The 23,609-nt window shown below is 44.5% G+C and overlaps 1 protein-coding gene across 1 annotated transcript in view; it reads left to right on the top strand.

Moving 5' to 3' along the window:
- Positions 1-23,609, top strand: part of Tg (thyroglobulin) — a 180,387-nt gene that overhangs the window by 16,584 nt on the left and 140,194 nt on the right. Inside the window, 13 exon segments of the mRNA XM_032916270.1 lie at positions 388-975; positions 2,014-2,253; positions 5,489-5,626; positions 5,974-6,051; positions 6,653-6,765; positions 9,121-9,223; positions 10,082-10,282; positions 11,473-11,682; positions 12,796-12,950; positions 13,169-13,325; positions 15,177-15,280; positions 15,282-15,393; positions 22,187-22,336. Of these exon segments, the coding sequence (XP_032772161.1) occupies positions 388-975; positions 2,014-2,253; positions 5,489-5,626; positions 5,974-6,051; positions 6,653-6,765; positions 9,121-9,223; positions 10,082-10,282; positions 11,473-11,682; positions 12,796-12,950; positions 13,169-13,325; positions 15,177-15,280; positions 15,282-15,393; positions 22,187-22,336 (2,349 nt within the window).

Raw genomic sequence — 23,609 nt, forward strand, 5'->3', positions numbered from 1 at the left:
TGAGTTTGCATCCACCTAATCACGATGAACAACGCACATTTATAACCCCAGTGCTGTGGGTAGGGGGAAGATTAAACAGGTGGAGCTGGAGCTTACTGGTCATCCAGTCTATCTTAATTGGAAAGCTCCAGGATTAGTGACTGAGGAAGACATCAGCCTCTGACCTCCACATGTGCTTAAACGCACACATACACAAATATATTACATACCTATAACAGAATGTTCCACATAGTGGTACTGGCCGTGCCGGTAACTGGGTTAGTCACTAGGTTGGATGCTACTCATTCATTTAGGCCTTTAAGGTTGCTGAGACTGACAGTCAAGTTGTCACCTTGATCTTTCTGTCTTATTCAATTTATTAAATATCTGTCCCTTGTTTTCCTCCAGGTCCTAGTGTCTGCCAGTTACAGGCTGAACAAGCTTTCCTTGGGGTAGTAGGGGTTCTGCTGTCCAACTCCAGTATGGTGCCTCCTATCTCCAGTGTCTACATTCCCCAGTGCAGTACCAGTGGCCAGTGGATGCCTGTGCAGTGTGATGGACCCCATGAGCAGGTCTTTGAGTGGTATGAACGATGGAACACTCAGAACAGTGATGGCCAGGAACTGACCACAGCCACACTGCTGATGAAGCTCATGAGCTACAGAGAAGTAGCTTCCACAAACTTCAGCCTTTTTCTTCAAAGTCTCTATGATGCTGGCCAGCAAAGCATCTTCCCAGTGCTAGCACAGTACCCATCCCTTCAGGATGTTCCACAGGTAGTGTTGGAGGGAGCCACAATTCAGCCCGGAGAGAACATTTTCCTGGATCCATACATCTTTTGGCAGATCCTAAATGGCCAGCTCAGCCAATACCCAGGACCCTACTCAGACTTTAGCATGCCTTTGGAACACTTCAACCTCAGGAGCTGTTGGTGTGTGGATGAAGCTGGTCAGGAATTGGATGGAACTCGGACTAGGGCTGGCGAGATACCAGCATGTGAGTTAACTCATGTCAATACCTAATTTCACGTTTGCTTTGAAAAGGCTTTCTGGTGGGAAAACCTTGGTAGGACCAGAGCATTTCCAGGAGTCATGGCAACACTTATCTGTCCATTCATCCTTCAGTCCATTCACACCCATCCACCCAAATACCCATCTAACTGCCTATCAATTTATATCCATCCATCCATCCATCCATCCATCCATCCATCCATCCATCCACCACCTACCCACCCCTTTCTATATCTGTCCATTCAAGAGAGAGCTGATCCAGATCAAAATTTGTAGAATGAGACTGTCTAGCAATTCTGAATAAACTGTCTACTGAAGAACTTGCTCAACATATGATTTCTGCAGCTTCAGTTTCTTATCTGTATTTTTATGTCAAAGTTAGTTTTAATTGCCAATCTGGCACCACCTGGAGTTATCTGGGAAGATAATCTCATTTGAGGAAGTGTCTAGATGATATTGATCCATAGATATGTCTTTGAAAGTATTTTCATGATTATTAATTGGTATAGTATGGCCCAGCCCATTGTAGGCAGTGTCATTCCCTAGGCAAATAATACTAACCTATATTAGAAAGCTAGTTAGCCAGCAAACAAAATCCTCCATGGCTCCTTCTGCACTTCTTTGGCTCTGAAGAAAGTTCTTTGGTCAGAAGTAATGCTATGTGAAATATCTGGGCTTCCTTCATGTTCCTCTTGAGTTTCTGTTTTAACTTCCCTCAATGATGGGCTGCAGACTAGAATTGTAGCAAATTTAACTCTTTCTTCCTTATGTTGTTCTTTGGTGAGGACAGTGTGTTAACAGAAATGAAACTTGGCTTGTGGGACCAAGGGTCTTAGACTGGTACCCAGAGAAAGTTTGAGCCTATGAATATGCCTGATCTGAGTCTGGCCTGGTGTGAACATTGCATATAACCAATCTTCTGCAGGTTTCCCCATGAGTGCTGAGAGAATGAGGTCCAAGAAGACAAAGCAAAGAGACCTGGACTTGGTAACTGAATCCACCTATGCTCTTTGTATTGTTCTAGGCCCTGGCCCCTGTGAGGAAGTGAAATTTCGTGTCCTGAAATTTATCAAGGAAACAGAAGAGATCGTCTCTGCTTCCAATGCTTCTTCATTTCCACTTGGAGAGAGTTTCTTAGTAGCCAAGGGAATCCAGCTGACCAGTGAGGAGCTTGGCCTTCCTCCACTCTACCCATCCCGTGAGGCTTTCTCTGAGAAGTTTCTACGTGGGAGTGAATATGCCATTCGTTTGGCTGCTCAGTCCAGTAAGTGTTGCTTTGAAGATTTTCTCAGCATCTCTTTGGGGGAAACAAGAGCAACTGGCTCTCTAGGACTTAACTTGGTTGCGACGAGCTGCCAGGTTCCTGGAAAGGCAGAGTTGTTCTATGACCCTAGCCAAAGCTTTACATAAAGGATTTATGGTCTTCCATCAGAGCCCATGTGAGGCTTCACATGGTGCACCACAGATGGCACATGCAGCACACATAAAATCATAGTTTTGTTAAAGGCCCCATGTACTCTCGACCTTTGGCCTGTCTTAAAGTTGCCTTTTACTCCCATGTCTGCAGGGAAGGAGAAGGAAGATGGCCATATTTACTGAGGAACCATTGCTCCCATGAGCTCAGGAAATACTGAGAACAGGTCCCAAAGTTTTGTGTTATACACCTCTGGCCTAGCAACAACCACACATTGCATTAACCTAACACATGACCATGTACTTGCATACCAAGTACATGATTGGGTTATTGTGTTCATTCTTTAAGAATTTCAGAAGGAAAAAGATAGAATATGACCTGTGATTCTTTACAGACAAAAGTTGAGTTCTGCCTTAGTCACTAGCCCAGGTTTACCCATCTGCTAACTGTGGAAACTGGGTCAGGAGGTCTAGTAGTCTAGTTCATACAGGTAGTGTTCAGTGCCCTGCCTCACTGAATATGGAGCAGCTAGAGTCAGTGTGGAGACCTAGCTCACCTGAGAGCTGATGTCCTTCCTCTGTCTACAGCCTGCTCTCACATCGCAAGAAGCTCTGACCCTGATGAGTTTCCACTGACTGTTCCTCAACAGAATCTCAGATCCACCTCTCACTGAGCCTTGTCTGAGTCCCTAACCTTCTCTCATGGGGTTTTCTCTGGGGATCTGGGTTGCCCTCATATGATATCAGAGTGAATTTCCTACAACAAGCCAGAGCCACCCTGTCTTCCCTAATGGTACCTGCTGCTGGCTTGGGAACGGTGTCTTTGTTATAACCTCAGAGGATCTCACAGTCAGTCTCTTTCTGCTGCTCTCCCTCACCATACAACTGTCCTAGAAGCCAACGTCCCATGCCTTCCTCACCTTCCTTCACACTGTGGCCTGCTCATATCTCACACTGCTGTTCTTTCTCTCTCCTTCAAGAGACTGGAGCTTCTCCTTTCCAAATGAAAGGGGTTATTTTAAATCCTATGCCTGGGTTGAGTCCGGTGTTCTCAGGAGGAGAAATGGTTCTGCCACTCCTGTAATTTGGACATCTTTGATCAGCACGAAATGCAGAGGAGCTGCTGTTGTCTGTGTGATATGGTGACATGTTCTGGAGCAGAGCCCAGGCTCAGGAAGCTCAGAGTCAAGCTCAGGAAATTCCTCACCTGTTAGTTTCATGCTCTGGCTCTGCAGCCCTTAGGCTAAAAAAAGGAAGACTCTGGAAAAAGGTAGCCAAACTGTTCTTTGTCTTGAAGTCTGGGAATTTTGATCTAAGGACAAGGGGAGATTGAGGGTCACAAAGCACATTTAGCTGGTGGAACAGGGTGGGTGTCTATAAAATAATGAGCCAGGGAGGAGTATGGGTGGCAACTCAATGCATGTCATCTACCAGCTCTTGTTATTATAGCATAAAATGTACCCTAGCCAGTAATGACTTCATTTTACTGATGAGCAAATTCTGGGTCTGAGAAGTAAAGTAACTTAGCTCTATATGCAGCCAAAAGGAATGATACCAGGATTTACATACCAAATACATAAATATCACACTTGCCAGCTTTGATAGCACCATGCACAACACCAGGCTGCTTCAAATGTACATCCTGGTGTCTGTCTGCATGCTGCATGTCTATCTCTTCCTGGAACCGGGAAGACCATTTGTAATATGCAACAGGTTGGGAAGAACTTCCCAAGCATGCAGAAAACTACAAAGACTACACACCAGTGGTGATAATTCTGTGAAAGAGCAACACCCTTGTCATTTTCACTGGAAAGGTTAGAGGCCAGACAGGGAAAGGGAGTGGGAGAGAAATCACAGCACTGTAGGAGAGTGGCAGGAACCTAGGGTAAGGATGTGAGAGCTCCAGACTTGGTGTCTTTGGGCTGTGGTCACTACTTACTTCTATTTGCCCCTCCTCTCATGCAAGCATACATGGCAGTGTTTACTTCAAACCCTTCTCTCTCCCTTCTCCCCTTCTTTCCTTCAATTGTTTACTTTTTACTACTTTTATATATACTAAGACCTCATATATATTAGACAAATACTACTCCATTGAGACTCACATCCAGTTCTTTTTAAAACTAAAAACAAAAAAAATTTGAGACTGCATTTTATTAATTTTATTAAGTTTCCCAGACTGGCCTTTAGTTCACTCTGTAGCTCTGGCTGGTCTCCAACTCAAGATCCTCTTGCCTCTCTTACCCCAGCACCTAAGATAACAAGTTTGCACCATCATGCTCAATCAATTATTTCTCCAGCATACATTATGATCCAGGTACTGTTTGTGTGTGTGTGTGTGTGTGTGTGTGTGTGTGTGTGTAAAAGAAACATGAATATATGTATCAAGGATCATAAATGTGAGCCTAGAAGAGAAACACAAATACAAACTAGATCAGTACATGTATGATGTATTGAATGGTGGTGAATGCTGATCAGAGGAGCCATGCAAGGATGGGAGAGATGTGGTGTGTCAGCTTCTATGACCAAAGCCTGCCCTCCATGTCATCTTGTGAGATCTTGGCCAAGTAATCACATATCTGCCTCAGTTTTGCCACTGGTCAGATGGGATGCCAATAGGAACATACAAATGGATCACTTAGTCCTTTCCAGGTCATGACCAACCAGCAACTATGAAAGGACATATGTATCCAAGGGTAGTTAGGGATGGGACCCAACACAAAACCATAAAGTTATTCAAAGCATTATGAGACACATGTGACTTTTATTTTTGTAACTCAAGTGTGTAGTTCCTTAGACTCAATTTGTAGATGACAATCTAGTGTCCCAGTGTCAAAAGGTTGGCATACCTAGTATACAGCAACCTTTGGATGCTCATGATTCTTCTCTAGAGTAAAGTGCATCCCATGGGCATGAAGCCATTCACCAGCCCAATCAACTCTCTATGAAGTTACCACACAGAGCTGTAGCAAGTCCTCAAAATGCAGTTGAGCATTCATTTTCACAGTATTTACTGGATGCCAAGAGGAACATTATAAAGACAGCCCATATGGCAGCTATCACACTCTTTTTTATCTCTGCTTCTCTAGCCTTGACCTTCTATCAGAAACTCCGTGCTTCCCTGGGAGAGTCCAATGGAACAGCCAGTCTTCTATGGTCAGGACCCTACATGCCACAATGCAATACTATTGGAGGCTGGGAGCCTGTGCAGTGCCATCCTGGGACAGGTAAGGGGACTTTGGGAGGGCAAATGAATAGAGGAAAGATTCCCATCAGTGGGAGGCAAGTGGTCCAGATTATTGACCCTCTTTAGCAACTTGAACAAACCCTTACCTTCTCAGCTACCAGCTCTTTCTCCTATGCTAGGGGAAGCAGAGACCTCCAGCCAGCTTGAAAGTGAAATGCTCATTTGCTGGTAATATTGGATGCTGGTAAATTCTGTGACTCTGGACAGTGTAAGGCAGGGGGCTGGACCAGATAGGGCTACCTTGCTGGCATTACTATGAATGTAAAACAAGTTTTGAAAGAGTTCCCAGCATGCTTCCTATGCTTGTTATGTATGGCTCTTTTCCAGGACAGTGTTGGTGTGTGGATGGGTGGGGAGAGCTCATCCCAGGCTCACTGATGGCACGCTCCTCACAGATGCCCCAGTGTAAGTAAAACCCATGGGAGTTTTCAATCTGCCCTCTAGAATGGAGTCATTGATCCTGGTCCCAGTCTGATCATGCAACTGAGAGGGACTCTAGGGTCTAGCCCTTCAAACCAGTTTCTGAGAATACCTTGGACACATTCTTTTAAGTCCTTAGGACTGAAGTTCATGATAACATTAGGCCTTCCATTGTAGTGTTCTCACTGAAGCTATATCAGGAGGAGCCAAAACTGGTGATAGAGCTTAGCTCTAATCCCTGTATCCTGGTTCCTGGGCAGCTCCAATGACTGTAACGATATTGTTCTGTATGACTGTTCTGTATGACAGAATCCACAAGCACTCAGAATACACATGACTGTAACTATATTCATATGTGTTCTGGCAACCTAGCATCCCACTGAAGGTCACTTCTGGGCATCAATGGTTCACTTGATGCCTCAAAGGCAACAGTACACCCCACATCTGTCCCTGAACTTAAGCCTGCTTTCCTGAGGTTGTAGCTTTATGGAACACACCCCTACTGGCCTGGAGTCTGGCATTAGTGAAGGCTGTCCACCTCCCCCTATCCTCAGAAACACCTCTTCAGAGACCCTCTCATCTACAGGTCCCACAAGCTGTGAGCTATCCCGAGCCAATGGGTTGATTTCTGCATGGAAACAGGCTGGACACCAAAGAAACCCAGGTCCAGGAGATCTGTTTACACCAATCTGCCTACAGGTAAGCGTCTGTGTATTCAGGAAGGATACAAGAGGAGATGGTGGCACATACTCTGGTCTCCTCTGGTTGAGGGTAGAGTTTGGAGAGTTCTAGTTCATTCTCCTTAGTACAAAACTTACTGGGAGTCATGGGTGTTCTAGGTCTTCTAGACATGGCTCTGTGCCATGCTAGTTCCTAGTTCTAGCTATGTTTTATTTTAGTCAAAGGCCTGGGACACATTCTTTTCTTATTTAATTCTTGGAATATCTTGAGACTCTGAGGACAAATCCATCACCAAAGCCCTCAGAGACTGATTAGTATGTTTCCATACATCACCATGCTTGGTCCGTAGGTTCATAAGCTAGAGGGTATTTACCCATGCGGTTCCTGGCTCCTCTTCTGGCAATTGTTGCTCACAGTTCTTCGAAATGCTAACAAAACCTCCAGGGAAAGAACTGTGTTACTTATCAAGTGAACCACATCCTCATGCCTGTACTGTCTCCCTACAAATGGTTGATCACCCAGCCACTTGCCCTACTTAGCTCCCAGGAGCTTTGTGAAAAGCAGATGAAACTGGCAGTGTAGAAGCTCATAGAGGATGCAATGATGAGCAATGGTGTGGCTACCATGAGAGTCCATGAATGTGCTCCTCTTATTAACTAATATGCAGAGAAATTTGTCAATACAGTTTAGTCTTTTATATTGGCTGACAAATCACTTTTCCCTGGAGACGAGCCTACCCAATGTCCCCAGTGTGGCTGTTCTCCTGAGAAAGGAGATGCAGGCATATAACTTCTGAGGGTAAGGAGGGTGATTCTGGCATGTGACCCCGGGGGATGGGGTTTCACAGATTGTGTAGGTTCTTGCCAGCTATGATACTGGTAAACAACAACCAAGACCTCAAACTGATATCTGCATCTTAGGGTTCCTTTTACCTCCAAAGATTGGTAGCTAACAGCTAGACTCAACTTGGGTCTCAATGATGGAGATTGGTATTCTCAATTTTAACTTTCTCCTATAAAGTTCCCTCAGAACTTCACTTGAGTGCGAATCTTACCTCTGCAGCTGATCAGTTGTGCGGCCAGAGCATGTCATCGGATCCCTCTTTCTCTGTGTAGAATGATGTGGGCAGCAGAGTCCCGCAACCCTTTTCTGAGTGCTTGTGGATTCTGTGACTCACTTAGGGTGAAGGTGTTTGTGAGCCTCCTGAAAATGTTGGGTAAATGTCATCATTTTCAGACGAACTAGAGCATAGCATAAATCCAGCAAGTGTAAGCTAGTAAGTGAGGCTCTCAACATACCCAACTGCTTGTTGCTTTTCTCCAGTTGTCTCTGCTTTCAGGGCTTTGAGTTGCAGAAGTAGGACAGGAGGCTTAATTGCTGAAGGAGTTTCTAGAGTAAACATGCTTTGGTATCAGATCTGAGGAGATGGCTTAGTGTATAAGTGCTTGCCTTACACATACAAAGATTTCTGCTTCATTCCCAGAACCTATCTAGCCAAGGCTGAACATAGAGTGCCAGACTTATAATCCCTGTTTTGAGGAGGCAGAGATAGATAGATACCTGAAGTCCCTGGCCAGCTAGCCGATCCTACTTGGTGAGTTCAAGACCAATGTATAATCTAAAAATAATAGGTGATTGGCTCCTGAGGAACAATGTCTGAGGCTCTCCTTTGACCTCCATGCACACACAAATACATCTTATGCATATTAACACTCATGTGTACACACACACACATACACGCACACACACACACACACACACACACACACACACACACACACACACACGCACACGCACACACTAAGAAAGAATCAATCTAGTTCAGTTTCCTGGCCTTTGGGTGTGGGAAACTGAGGCCTAGATAGTTGAATTGTCAGGCTAGGAAACCCTGCTGATAGGAGACAGGTCAGGAGAGGATGAGCCAACATGGATAGGTCATTTTTATGGGTGGGGTGTGGCTGTCTTAGGGCATACCTGCATTAGTAATTACAGGTACTTAGTGCTCTTTTGATGTTCCATATTGGAAGTCCTTTCTGAAATTTGTGGAGCTGGTTCTAGACCGTGTGGACTAGATGGTGTGGGTATGCTGCAGCACTACTATGACCTGGCTCTGGGATATTTCCCGACCCATCACATCATAAGAGTCAATTTTCCCTGATCTCAAATGGCACAACCTGTCCTTGCTTGGTGGTCAACATTCCAGAGAGTGTCCACAAAGGCTGAACAAAACAGTGACCCCTTAGTGGACAAGCTTCTTCATCTGGAGAAATTGTCACCATTATTTTGGAAGGGATATTCTTGTAAGAGCTTTTACTACCAGTAAGTGAGAGGCAAAACCTTGGTTATACTGAAAGGACCATGGCTTTATTGCAGACAGGAGAGTATGTCAGACAACAGACATCAGGAACAGGAGCTTGGTGTGTGGATCCATCTTCAGGAGAAGGGATGCCAACAAACACAAATAGCAGTGCTCAGTGTGAGTAGCCGTTTCTCCTCCTTGTTGCCCTAAAACTTCCCAGGTGAGTACAGGTCAGAGTCTCAGCTCTGCCCCCTCCATATCTAGGACACAACTCCTGATCCAAATGTGACCCAGTTTTACCATCTAGAGCACAGGATCTCTTTCTACCTTGAAGGATCTCAGAAAAGTCAGCATGGCCCGGAGTCTGCTGTGCTCTGTAACCAAGAATCACTAGCTGCTATCATTACCCAGTACCTGTCCCTGCCTATAGAGGTACTGGCCCTTTGGGGGACACTGGCTGTGCAGCTCTAAGGCACTGCCTGACTCTATAGCTCTGTGTCATGTGCTAATGTTCCTAAGGTCAACCCTGGGCTTTTTGACATGGCTCGGAGTTCTCACAATAGACTGCTGTGTTTGTGGCGACTTGGATTCCTCTCACTTTGTCATTGATTGCACCTGAGATCTTGTAGCTAACTGTGGTTATCACTTAAAGAGAGGGCATATTCACAGACTTTTGTTCAATGTGACCCAACTACTTGGAAGGTACCTACTTTCCCCCATGCTTCTTAAACTGATGCTCACAGACCTCCAGCAGTTTGCTGGAAGGCTTCACGGGGTTCCAGTTGCTGATTTGGGGCTGTCCCATGGTTCCATATTGTATCCTTTTCACCCTTCTCTCTTGTGGATCATCTCTGAAATCTCCTGTGAGGGTCTGAGGCTCTTCAGAGTAGGCAATGGGAGAAACTGAGCACATACCCGAGGGGCCTTTCAAAGCAGCTGTCCTAGAAGGGGAAGGGTAGCAGGAAGATATGGGGCATCTGTTCCTATGCTTGGAGCAAGAGTAGAGCATGGTCCCCTTTACTTGCTTCTATACAGGTCCTGGCCTCTGTGATGTCCTCAAGAGTAGGGTCCTGTCCAGGAAAGTCGGTCTTGGCTACACTCCAGTCTGTGAGGCATTGGACGGGGGCTTTTCCCCAGTGCAGTGTGACTTGGCCCAGGGCAGTTGCTGGTGTGTCCTGGGGAGTGGAGAGGAAGTGCCTGGGACTCGTGTGGTAGGCACCCAGCCTGCCTGTGAAAGTAAGTCTTGAACTGCTGGAGGTACTGTAGGCTGAAAGCCTCAAGCTATACTATGGGGTCTCTGAGACCCTCTGCTGTTGGAAGGAGAATGGCAGAATATGAAGATAATTGATTGATATGATGGGGAAACTAGTGTGTGCACTTCCAAAAACCATAGCCTGACTTTGAAAGTTGGAAGAGCCTTGCGCCCTAGGAATCTATTGCGGTAGCTCAATAGAGTCTGGCCTGGTTTTCTCTATTGTCCCCAATCAGGAGAAACATCATTTCTAGTTATAATTCAGGAAGTTACTTGAATATCTAGTACTGATATATACATCACATGAGCACATATAATAATAGGAAAATGCATTATTATATTTTATAATAAACTCATTAAAATCCTGCCATGGAGGCAAGGCCTTGTAAGCCCAGCACTCCCTGGCAGGAGTTTGAGTCCTGCTTGACTGACAAAATTAGCAAGACCATGTCTAAAACAAAAGAAAACTAAACCAAACCAAATCAAATCAAACCAAACAAATCAAAAATACAAAGAAAGAAATCGATATTCTGGCCAAGGACACAAAGCTAAATAAGAGCTTAACTATGTCCTTGATGACTATGGTGTCCGTCTGCTCCTGGGATGTAGGATTGTACTAGGAATTTCTGGAGAGTCAAAGTTCTTGCTAGATCTACAGTAATGGGTGGTATTTGGTGAACTCTTAGTGACTGAGTATAGTTGGGGAATAGAAAGTCCCCAAGTTACTAGAAAATCCCCAAGTGCTCTGGGATCTTGTTCTTGATTAGGGGGCAGAAAACACTGCTCATTCAAACCCAGGCAAGTGGGGCAAACTTGAAAGCTTCATGTCATGAGGCCTGAATTTGGTCAGGTTCAGTTCTGAATGTTAAAGTGGGAGTCGAGTGGACAACAGCTGGGCTGTGAGCCCTGAGGTAAAGAGGGTGGTGGTCATTGGATTGGCAATGCATCGGAGATGCTGCTGTAAGACTCACCTTTTCTGAATGTTTGATGAAACTGAGAGACAGTGAACTTATCCAGTGAGAAGGCATAGAAGGAGGGGGAAGAACCAGGCCCTGACAGAGCAGGACATAACCAGAAAGGGCCTGGGGAACAGTCAAAGGGAAGCAGAAAGGTAGGCAGGAGCAGGGCTGAAGTCTGGGAGATGACTATGACTCTTCTCCCTCTCTGCTCCCAGGCCCACAGTGTCCACTGCCATTCTCTGGGTCAGATGTGACTGATGGAGTGGTCTTCTGTGAGACAGCCTCTAGCTCAGGAGTGACCACTGTTCAACAGTGCCAGCTGTTCTGCCGCCAGGGCCTCCGGAACGTCTTTTCACCAGGGCCACTGATTTGTAACCTGGAGAGTCAGCGCTGGGTGACACTGCCACTACCCAGAGCCTGTCAGAGTGAGTAGCAATAGGAACATGTCCTGCACTCTGTTCTTTCTCAGGGATATTGCTAAAGAAACTTTCTGCCACTCAACTACAGCCTTTTCATGGTAAGTCAGGTGATGCCAGGGTTGTTGAGCTGGCCCATGGAGCACTGCTTCTAGAAGGAGCAGATTAGATTTTACTAGTGGTTTTCCCATAATGAATATGGGAAGGTTGACATTATTCTAGGTTCCTTGTGGTTACTTGGATTGGAAACATATTCAGCTGGTGGATGCTTCCACTGCTGAGTTACAGACCATAGATGATGTGCTCTGAGATTCCTGTGCATCTTACATTGAGCCCTAACCTCTCCCCATATTTACCTTGTTCTCTCTGGTAAATGACTGGCAGGGTAGGAGTTCAAGGCCTCTGGAAGGTAGGCATCAGTATCATGGGTAAATGCAGGCTTCTTCCTATGTGCAACTTCTGCTGCCCCCAAGAACCCATTCAACTCAGTACAGACTCAGTAAAGACTTGGTGAAGTCAGGCTATGAGTATTCCCAGCAGAACTGGACTACTAGAACCTTATACTTGACCTTCCTGGGGCAGTGGTAGGAAAGGCATCTGAGGTAGAGACCCACAATCTGGGACTGACCTACATCACAGGGCTCAAGCTGACTGCTAGAGTGTCCACAACAGGATTAGCTGCAAAGCCCTATTGGTTGTAGAGGGTTCTCATACAGACAAAGTTTAACCTGTGGTTTGGACAAATAAGTGGCCCATCTCTTGATTTTGACAGGGTAGCTCCAAGTGCAATTAAGACCAAGTCAACCTTCACTGAGCAGCATTTGAGAACATCTACCCCTAGTCTGCTGAATTATGTGAGATGGTGGTATTTATGTGCAAAGCAGTGTGGGAGATTTTCCAGGGAGAATGTCAGAATCCCTGTAAAGAGGCAACCCGATTAGGGTGCAGAAGTAGCTCTGAGCTTGCTGTTGAGGAGGTTAAGTGTTTTCCGAGTTAAAGCAGAAAGCCGGGGTCTGTGTGCTTATGCTAAATTAGGAGGAACTATATATCAAGGCAAATCCACAGGAAGACATCCTACAGATCTATGGCCTCAGTCCTCTGACCTCTTGTGCTTGGCTGCAGGGCCTCAGCTGTGGCAGACCATGCAAACTCAAGCGCACTTCCAGCTCCTGCTCCCACCAGGCAAGATGTGCAGTATTGACTACTCTGGCTTGCTGCAGGCCTTCCAGGTCTTCATACTGGATGAGCTGATAACCCATGGCTTCTGCCAGATCCAGGTATGTACCAGCCTTTCCATCAGTGAGGGCTTGGTTTAAACTCAGTGTATCTGTCAGGGAGCCTCAGGTTGGAAAGAGACTTTTTAGTACCCAATCCTCAGGAGCAGGATGGTGGAAATACAGAAAGCAACACAAGACCAACACTCCTGACACATGATTGACATCAACAGTTTCTTCTTCTTCTCTGTTCCTAAAACAAGATTTTTTTCTCCATGCAGGTAAAGACATTTGGGACCCTGGTTTCCAGGACTGTCTGTGACAACTCCTCAATACAGGTGGGGTGTCTGACTGCAGAGCATTTAGGAGTAAATGCTACATGGAAGTTACAGCTTGAGGACATCTCAGTGGGCTCACTTCCAGATTTGCACAGCATTGGTAAGTTTGCCTTCACTGCTGCCTTGAAGAAGCTGGGCAGCTTCATTGACTCCTAGACTGCTCCCTACAATGAAACTGGGGAAGGCCTAGTCTCTTCTCATAAAAACACAAGGAGAATTCTGTCTATCCCTTGGAAAGACCTAGTTGTGTATTAAAAAGTATGGAAAAATTAAATTGCCTGGTACTGGAGTCATAGATGGTTGTGAGCCACTCAGTATGGGTGCTGGGATTTGAACTCTGGTCTTCTGCAAGAGCAATTAGTATGCTGAAGCCACTGATACAGCTCACATGGGCAGCACAAACTAAGTAGATTACTAGATAATTACTAGATAATCAATAGGTTACTAGAAAAAACATAAAACATGAAATTGGGGAAGTGGGTTGAAGGTGTGGGCATGGGGTTAATTTGTGAAGAATTAGGAGAATGAGTTGCGAATGATATAATAAAATTGTATTGTGTTAATGGATTATAAAGTTAATAGTTTCATATATATATGTATATATATATGTAGAGAAAGAGAGGTGTATATGCACACACAGTGCACACACACACATGCACACACACACACACACACACACACACACACACACACACACACACACACACGCACCAGTAGAATTCTGGTCAATAAGGACAAATAGCATCGTGAACAAGAAAGAGTTAGATGGTGAGATAGACACAGTATGAAGGGAGATTGGGTGGAGGTGGAGAGAGGAGTCTTTACTGGTTTACAGTTTACATACCATCCACTTCTACTGAGAAAATACCTCAGTATATTGCCCCTTTAACCTTGACAGTTGTGTTAGAAATGAATTGAGAGACCACAAATGCCTAAGAAGAAAGGGCAAAGTGAGCTGTATGAGTGTGTGCCTGTTTTCTCTGAGCTTTCTGATAGGGTGGGGAATAATCCACACATCTCTAAGTAAGGTCTGTAAGTTAGCACCTGCCTCTCCTCTGTTATTCAGTGCCCAGAAGTAACGAACACTACCTGAAACTTTATCTCTGTTCTTGAAGTCTTAATAAAATACAAACAAGCAAACGAACATGTTTAGGGTAGAGTCTGGAAGGCAGGCTACGGGTCTGCCATTCTCTTGGCTTTCTGACAGGACAATAATCTACCTAGCGTTTTGGATCAGTGGTTTCCATTGCCTTCACTCAAAAAGCCGGGATGATTTGGGAGTGTTTGCTATTGTAAAAGCAAGAGATGTTAGTCCCAGCTTTAATGTGAAGGCAACAATGTCTGTGGCTTCAGGTCAAGCCCAATTTGCCAGTGGGAGGTTGTAGCATGGATGATTTCTGCACACAAAGGTCTGTCCCAGATCCTTACAAGGCACTCTTCTGCTTTCCACTTGGAAATCCATAGCCTTCCACATATTTATCAGAATAGTAAAAGTCACATTTCCAACTGAAGGGCCTACCTTTCTTTGGCATGGCCCTTTTATATACTCTAACCCTTGGGAACCGTCCCATCAGCAAACAAAGCATTCCTAGGCCTGTGTAACAGATGTGCACACTGGCACTCAGAGGGGGTGATGGATCACCTGCCTAGTGTGCCCCAGATCATGGCAATGCAGATCATGTACCAAGAGGGGTCAGTTTGGTGCCACCAAACCTGAGCTTGTTAGAGTTTTACATGTGGGGTGTGTGTGTGTGTGTGTGTGTGTGTGTGTGTGTGTGTGTGTGTATGTGTGTCTTTGAACCACCTTCTCTAAGCCCAGTCTGTCCTAATGAAGACTTTGTGATGCCCATGTGTACTTTCTGACAGGCTATTCTAGGCAGCCACACCCCAGCTCTCCTCTGAGTCCCTCAGGAAACAATGGGATGATCTCTGCCTATTCTCTATCTTACAGAAAGGGCATTAATGGGCCAGGATCTCCTTGGGCGCTTTGCAAATCTGATACAAAGTGGCAAGTTCCAGCTTCATCTGGACTCTAAGACATTCTCAGCTGATACCACCTTTGTACTTTCTCAATGGGGACAGATTTGTCACCTCTCCCATGACTCAGCTTGGATGCTTGGAAGGATTTTACAGAGTTTCAACCACCAGTCAGGACCCTCTGGGCTGTGGTAGGTACATGCTTCCCTCTTGGCTGAGGTATGGAACCTCAGGGGACTGTAAAAAAAGGCCATTGTACTTTGGGAGAACCATCAATGCATTGATCAATAGGTATTTTCCTGTCCAGTTTTCAAGGGAATCACTCATTAACCATCACTCATAAGACTCACAAGGAAGAGGAAGCCAGTGTGTGACATTGTTCTTTCTGTTAGTTCTTCCTTGGCTTGAACCTGGTGCTGGAATCCCATGTCTACCCTGTATCCTAGCTTGACATTTCTTGGTTTTGTTTTGGCAAGATGTCATTGCTCTCAACCACTACATAGCCATTTCACAGCCGGCTCTACTGGTTATCGAGATGAGACCTGCTACAGGTTGACTTGACTGGTTTTGCTCTTGTCCATAAGCATCTTTGAAGACCATTTTCATGGAAATGCAGTTGCAATGGGAATGGTAGATAGGTCAGCTTCCTGTCACTCTCTTTATAGTCACTCCTGACTCAGTTGCTTTTTATTATAGTTCAGTAAGTTGAACTTGAATTGGCTACAATCAAGATATTTTTAGGACTTGTTCCTCCTATGGGCCCTGGAGGGATCTGACTCCATCAGTTTCCCAGCCACATTCCCTGGCCCTAGAGTCCCTCTTTCATTGTCATGGGCAATGTACTATAGTTTTCTGATCCTCCCTTCTTTGGCTTCTTCCAATTTAAGAGCCATCTTAATGACCTACAGCTGGATACTCCAGGAAACTTCCAGGGCTTCATGGTCCATCTATTTTTATTTTAATTCCACCTCTAATTTTAATTCCTGTTGGCCACAAAACTAATACACAGCTTCCAGTGGTAGGCATGTGGTGGTGTGTGGTAAGGAGGCAGGGTCATTGTTCCAGCACCAAAAAATTCAAAGATCTTATGATGGGATAGAAGCCTTCTTTCCTACATAGAGTGAATTGCAGAACGTTTTTATTGAGCTGAAGAGAGATACTTTCTGTTGTTTCCCCCCTATTTATATTAGTTTCAATACAAACGCTACGTAGACTTTCTGAAATCCTTGTGAAGTGAATTTGAGCTACATCTCAATCCTGGCACAGAGAATGGGAGCGTTGTCACTTCCAAACAGTATTTGCTGCATCAATTACACTCTGTGTTGTGACTTTGCAAGTATCTATTTCACAGGAGACCCTGATGGCAGGGCCTTTCTGCACCACACAGATAAAGGGATGCAGAATCTGTTAAATGGGCTTGTGTAGCGTGAGCAGCCTGGCTCCTCAATGGGGCTTGAAGTCACCAAATCCAGTATCAATGGGTGAGGAATCCTAGCTCCTCTTGGGACAGAACACATATTTTGTCTTTCTGTCTACTTAGAGCTGCCCAGAACAGGGGGATGAGAAGTGAGAGGAAGAGTGGATGGTGGCATCTGCTAAATGGGGAAAACGGGAGTCATAGAGAGAGCATGTCACACATGCCAGCCACTGTGTTCTCAGACTTGACTATGCAGTGTCTTGAGCTACCTGGATGAACACCATTGAGTTTGTATGTGGGTGTTTATATACATGTGTTTTCACTGTGTTCATTTTACAACACACAGGAAGTAAGGGGGAAGCTGAGAATCCTGTCACAGGTGCTTAGTCAATTGTCACTCTAAGCTCCTATCAGGAGATTGGGGCTTAGATGGGAAGGTTTTGCCTAAAGGAGAAACCCAGTGTGGATTGTGTGGGGACCTGGTATCAGAGTGGGAAGGGCTTCAGTAAGCCCTCCTGAAAATTACAGAATGGTGCCCAGAAAAGAGGTCTGAGATCAGACTTTGCTCTTAACTTTCTTTTGGCCTTTTCTGTAAAGGCTCAGAACTTGGGGCTTTCTGAGACACATAGTCAGGTCTCAATAGTTTACGTTAGTCACTGTAGAGAGTGAAGTGTGATTAGATTCTAATAACCATGGATGAGCTGAAGCAGAAGACCAGACTCATTTGCTTTACCTACTGTAATTGAGTATCATTTCAGCACTATCTACAGTTTGTATTTCAACTGCTAAGTCTTCTGACCTTATCACAAAGGGTTGCCCTTCTCACCATCTAGTCTTTCACCTCTCTTCAGATAGAAAGGTCCAGAATGAATTTACAAAGACTTGCATAAAATGTCTTGGTTTTTCTGCATATGTGTGAATATGTCTGAGAACCCCCAGTGAATTTCTTGTATGTATGGGAACTTGTTGGTATTTCTGTAGCGCTGGGTGCTTTCCCCATGCTATCCTGTGAGTGAGGTTAGGAAGCTGAGACATACAGCTCTCTATACACTTAATCCATGGTCTTTAGAATCAGACAAGCTTGGGCTGGAGTCCTGGCACCAGCAGCTTTTTCATTTCTGGAATCACAGAGGTCCTTTGTCCTCCCCTAAAAGTCCTGAACTCCTTGATGTAGAGCACACTTCTCTGCCTGTAACCAACCCTCAGTGAGTACCCCTGATTTTAGTTGGCAGTACAGACATGTGATCTTGGCTCCATCTGATTCCAAAGCTTTGGTTCCACCCTGTGCATCACACCTCTCCCTTCTCAAAAGGGGAGTGCTAGTAAAATCATACCATCGAAGAATCAGGCTTCTCCTCCTTGGCTCTTCTCCTTCTAAAACACATCTGGAACACAGCTGCGAAGCTGTGGTGTTACAAGGCAGGGCATTGTCCTGTGGAGATGAAGCAGGCTTTTTTCACTGTCATCTGTGAGGTCTGATGTAAGTGGTCCTTGGTTGTGCACTGGCTTGGGTGGGAGTCGCTTCCCTTTCTTGTAAATTGTATGGGCATGGTCATTCTGACCCTGGGAACTGGTGTCTGTTGAGGATAGTAGGGAGAAGAAGCTTTGCTTGAAGTTTCCTTATAGGTCTGTTCACTCTTTTCTTTATATATATTTTGTGGCTTCTCTGGAATTCCCTTCTGGCAGCCTCCATTAGAGGGAGTCACAGGGAGACTGTCAAGATTTTCCATTTTTCTTTGGTCTAACACTAATTTCCACTTACCTACAGTAAGTTCTTTTTTTCCCCTCACTACAAATTCTCATAATAGAACTAATTCCCTATGGACTTTTTTTAATTCAATTGTTATTTTATGGCTTTCCCTTTCTCCTTTCCTCCTTTCCATCCATTCATCCATCTGTTGTCCCCCCCCCCAGCTTTAAAAGTATAGTTACGTGCAAACCCCATACCACAAGTGCAGATCAGCAAAGATTTACATGGTACCACGAGACAGTGGTGTAAAGTGCCCTTTAAGACAGCCAGAGAGGTATGTTAGGGCAGGTGCTGGGTGGGGTCTGAAAAAGTGAGCAGGAATTGGTGCTAAGATAAGTAGATGGGATTAGGGTCTCTCTCTCTCTCTCTCTCTCTCTCTCTCTCTCTCTCTCTCTCTCTGCACACACACACACACACACACACACACACACACACACACACACACATTTATGTGTTAGGGGCACAAAAATGAAGGCCATTGCAGAAACTAGATGGAATAGCAAAAAAGCAATGAGTCTAAACATCCCTGGCTTTATGAGGCAATGACATAGTTTCTATAGAAGAATAGAGTCAGCGGGGAAACATGGCAGGAAGTGAGCCATAGAGAAAGATAGGATCCTGTGTATAGACACAAGTTTGGACTACTAACAAAGCACCACAGAAAAATTTTGAGCTGGAGAATGACAGAACCAGAAAGACTTGACAGGGCTTGCACGAACTTCTTAAAAGGTAAAGCATTGTGATGTCACCCAAAGATACTTTTCCTCTTTGCAAAAGTACAGCCAGTCATTGCTCAAGTTGAAAGAAATAGTGGCAGGAAGAACAACATAACTCACAGCCTTGAAAGCTCTAAACCCAAATGGTGCAACCCTTTTATTATATAGAGGAGGGTACTCATCATAGCTTTTAGTAATTCTGGTATGTGGATTAGAAGGTGAATGTGAGCATGTAGGGGCCATGGTCCACTTCCTGGTCTTGAGAGGAGCCACTTGCTCAGGAAAGAATGATGGTCATCAAGGCTCGACCTCATTATGATCTACAAAAGTGCCCTTTAGATGGAAAAACTCTTTATATCAGGGGCAGTCACAGTGGTGAAGGAGCATGCATACTTCTCAAACCGACAGGAGCCTGTGGTTTGATAGTATCTCTCCAGGTCTCACTTTCCTGTCTTTATCAGGACTCTGAGTAAAGATGGCAGAGCTGATTATGTTGGCCAGGAAACCTTAGTTTCCTTTGGCCCCAAATTTACAGATACTTACTTGAAAAAAAATTGTCCCAACCAATCATTATCAATCTGACTCAAAGAAGTAGTGGAACTTGGTGCTCAGAGAAGGATACTCACTGCTAGCATACACTGGAAAGTACTACATAGTTTCCAAGATGTGGCTGCGTTTCTGATTTATTCTGAGATAGCAAGAATGCATGCAGACTGAAGATGGTTACTCTCAGGATACCAACTCCATCTCACTGTGCTCCACCATGTTGTGCTTACTTTTTGTCATTTAATGATCTTGCTGCCAAATCAGAAAAGATGCTCTTTTCATAGGGCTGTGAGATGCACATGAAAACAGCTGGCACTGTGCATGTCATGTGTCCTAATTTCACCCTCTCCCCTTCTGGGAGAGTCCTTTAGCAAGCGATGGCTGAGCATTCCAGGTGGAATCCCACTTATCACTTGTGAGATGGGAATAGATACTCATTCTTAGTGGTAATCATAGAGGAATTTAAATTCAACAATGTGGCTACTCTGGCAAGGGACCACATCCAAAGATCTAGGTTGTGTGATCTGTCTGGAATACAGACATATCTTTAGTACACACATTTAACCCCAAACAATGAAGGTAAAGTTAGTTTGTATAAGGATGCAGCCATGTTTAAAAGTGATGTCTAATTGAGTGGCAGACAAAGTGACAAATCAGAGAGAGATTTGAAAGAATGAGTCAGAGATAGGATACATCAAACTTTCACAAGAACAGACAGAAAGGGGAGGCAACTTAAGGGAGTAGGGAGAGAGAGAGAGAGAGAGAGAGAGAGAGAGAGAGAGAGAGAGAGAGAGAGAGAGAGAGAGAAAGAGACAGAGACAGAGAGAGACAGAGAGAGAGACAGAGAGAGACACAGAGAGAGAACAGTTTTACCAGAACAGTTTTACAGAGACAAATTGTAGGTGAAGACAGGATGAGACAGAGAATGGGAAAGATCCAGAAGATCAGAATAGATTGGCAGATTTTGTCTGAGGCCAAGCAGAGCAATTCATTTAGAAGCTGAGAGAAGCCAGTTTGAGTCAGTCATTTTGGAGAGGAGCTTGGCTCAGAACAGCTGAGTTGCACTAGCCAGTCAGAGTTCAGAAAGAACTAGAGGATATTTACTTGGCAATAAATCTCCGAGATGACAATTTCATCTGGCTAACAAAAGTTACTTTTATAGGTAATACATTAATCCATAGACCAGAGAGCACCCTTCCAATGGAGGTAGCTCTCATTTTATGGGATAATACTCAGTTTTTGAAGTTATTTGACAAATTATTATGAACACAGTCCTGAGCACGAGGGAAAGAGAAAAATGCCCTTCATGTTTCTCTGAGCCATCAGTGTCAGGGTGTCCAATCCCTACATTTCTCTACAATGGATCTCCTGAAGGCTCTGACTTTAATACCCTGTAAGATATATATCATTGTAGTTGGAATCCCACTGCCCAACTAATGTATGCACTCACTAAATAACAATTATTTTTACTTTTACTTTGAGGGATATAGCCACATTAACAAGAAAAGTGAGGAGGGACTGAAGATGTTAGAGGAACACAAAGTACTGGGTGATAGCAGATCAGGAGTGTAACAGTAAGACACTGACATCCAGCATGACAAATTGATGGGAGATCTTATCCACAGAACTTGGGCTTTCTGAGTCAATCAGAATCCAAAAGGCCTGATATCGAGAAGAATTTTTAATGTAATCTGCTGGCTGCCTAATTCTTGTCTAGTATAGGCAGCATTGTTCGTGACTGACACACAGGGACATCAGCCATAGCAGTCAAATGAGATGGTAATAAGTTTCTAGAGTTACTGGGATTGATACACTGAGAAAGTACCATTTGCACAGTTAGCTACAAGGAAGGATGACCTTAAAAATAAAAGTAATTGTTATTTGCTGAGGGCACACATGAGTGTGGCAGTAGGTTAGATTCTGTATGTATGTGACTATTATACCCCAATAAGTACCACTCCATTTCATACAGGATAAAAATGACTTTAGAGGACCCTAAGAACTATATAGAAAGTGGCACTTCACCTAATCTACCTACACTTTCAGCTCTCCATCACATCCTTAGATTTGGGGAGCTATGTTTGGGCCTTATCTTTCCCATTGTCTCCAGACTCATCTTCTGCCAAGCTTATCTCCTTTGCAACCTCAGCTCTGGCTTGATTTGGCCTTTCCCTTGCCAGTACACCTTGAGGGCTTTGTACTTGCTGTTTACACTGTTTGGCGTTTGACCCCCTTTATTACTTGAGTCTCTAGTGTTACTTCTCAGAGGCTGTTTCTCTTTAATGTGCTCCTGGCTTGTCTCCTACTTTATTTAATCCAAGTCTGAAGTCGTGTGTGGATTCCTACACTTCCTGCATTTCCTCAGCTTCTGAAGAGAAAGCCCTACCTGCTTTTTTAGTTGGCTCCTCCACTTTGGATCCTGAGGCCATCTACTTCTCATTAGTTGTACCATTTGAAATCCTAGGCTGATTTGGGGGTTCTGCACATACTATAAGCCCTGTCTATCACCATTACACAAGTTCTCACTCTGATGTCATCTGTGTTTGTGCCCCTAGTGAAATGCCCTGAAGGAAGCTTCTCTCAGGATGGAAAATGCACTCCCTGTCCTGCTGGCACCTACCAAGGGCAGGCAGGCAGCTCAGCTTGTATCCCATGCCCAAGGGGCAGAACAACCACCATCACTGGAGCTTTCAGCAAGACCCATTGTAAGTTCTTCCTGTACCAATCTGAAGAAGGAGCCTTCCCCACACAGAAGGCTGCAGCACAGCTGCTCAGCTTCAGTACCAGAGATGTTTGAAGACATATCTCTCTTCATGCTAGAAACTATCTCACAGTGGCAGGATGCTGAATAGCATCTATACATACTCCACAACTACTAGACAGCAACAGAAGCCTCTCTCCAAGTTGTGACCACCAAACAGTTGTAACAACCAAACTTGACTTCAAGAATTACTAAGTGATTCTTGGGTGTGGTGGTGGGGAGCAAGACTTTCCACTGTTGGGAACCACTGGGTAATCAAAGGCCATTTTCTGTGAAGGCCAGGCTCCTCCCAGGCTCCTACCAGTCTCCAGGCCAGACCCCAGGCCAGGCATGTTACCTGCAAAGTCAAATTCACTCATCCCAACTCCTTTCGCAGGTAGACAGTGTGACCCACGTTTTTACAGATAAGATAAAGGCTCAGATAAGTGAGATTACTTAGCTGGATTCACACAGCTAACTCAGCTGACCTTTGAGCTTAGTTTTATCTAATTTTGAAACTTCTGACTTTTGTAAATTAAGCTTTACAGAACCAGAAGTGGGAGAGTTTTCTCAACCATACTTACAACCATTTTGTAACTCGTGTTCAGTCTTTTCTGATCCATGGAAGGCCAGGACCCCATGGACTTGGACTTCCATATGTCATCAGATTTCATTTTACTGGACTACTGGACAACCACATAACTATTCTTAGGTTTGCCCTAGAAAGGGTCCATGGTTTGTAATAGATCTTTTTATATAAATCTGTAATTATGTCAACACAAAGAAAATTTCATTGTTTATAATGTGAATAGTTTCCAAAATTTGTAAAGAAGTGATTAAAGCAAAGGAAGTCACCTTCTTTGATAAGGGAAGTATCCTGGGGAAGGAGAGCCATGCCAATCAGATGGAAATAATTCCAGATTCATAATAAGAGGGGTTTTCTATGTAGAAGCTTAGCATTTCCTAAAACAGAAACCCCTCAGCATGCAATATTTGTGACACCAGAATATTATTTCCCCTCAAACATTCCACCCATAGTGGAGGTGACCTAGCATGCTGTCCCTATGACAAAGCAGCATTTCCTTAAAAGGACATTTGTGTTATGGCCTGCTACTCATTGTGAAAGGAACAAGGTAGAAATGGGTGGAACAACAGACCATGGTTGAAGCTTGCAGAAATCAGAGACAACTTGGTTCCTCTCTCTCCTTACCAGCATGGTGGCTGAAATCAAGCAGCTA

Source organism: Rattus rattus, chromosome 1 (assembly GCF_011064425.1).
Source record: "Rattus rattus isolate New Zealand chromosome 1, Rrattus_CSIRO_v1, whole genome shotgun sequence".
Taxonomy (NCBI): domain Eukaryota; kingdom Metazoa; phylum Chordata; class Mammalia; order Rodentia; family Muridae; genus Rattus; species Rattus rattus.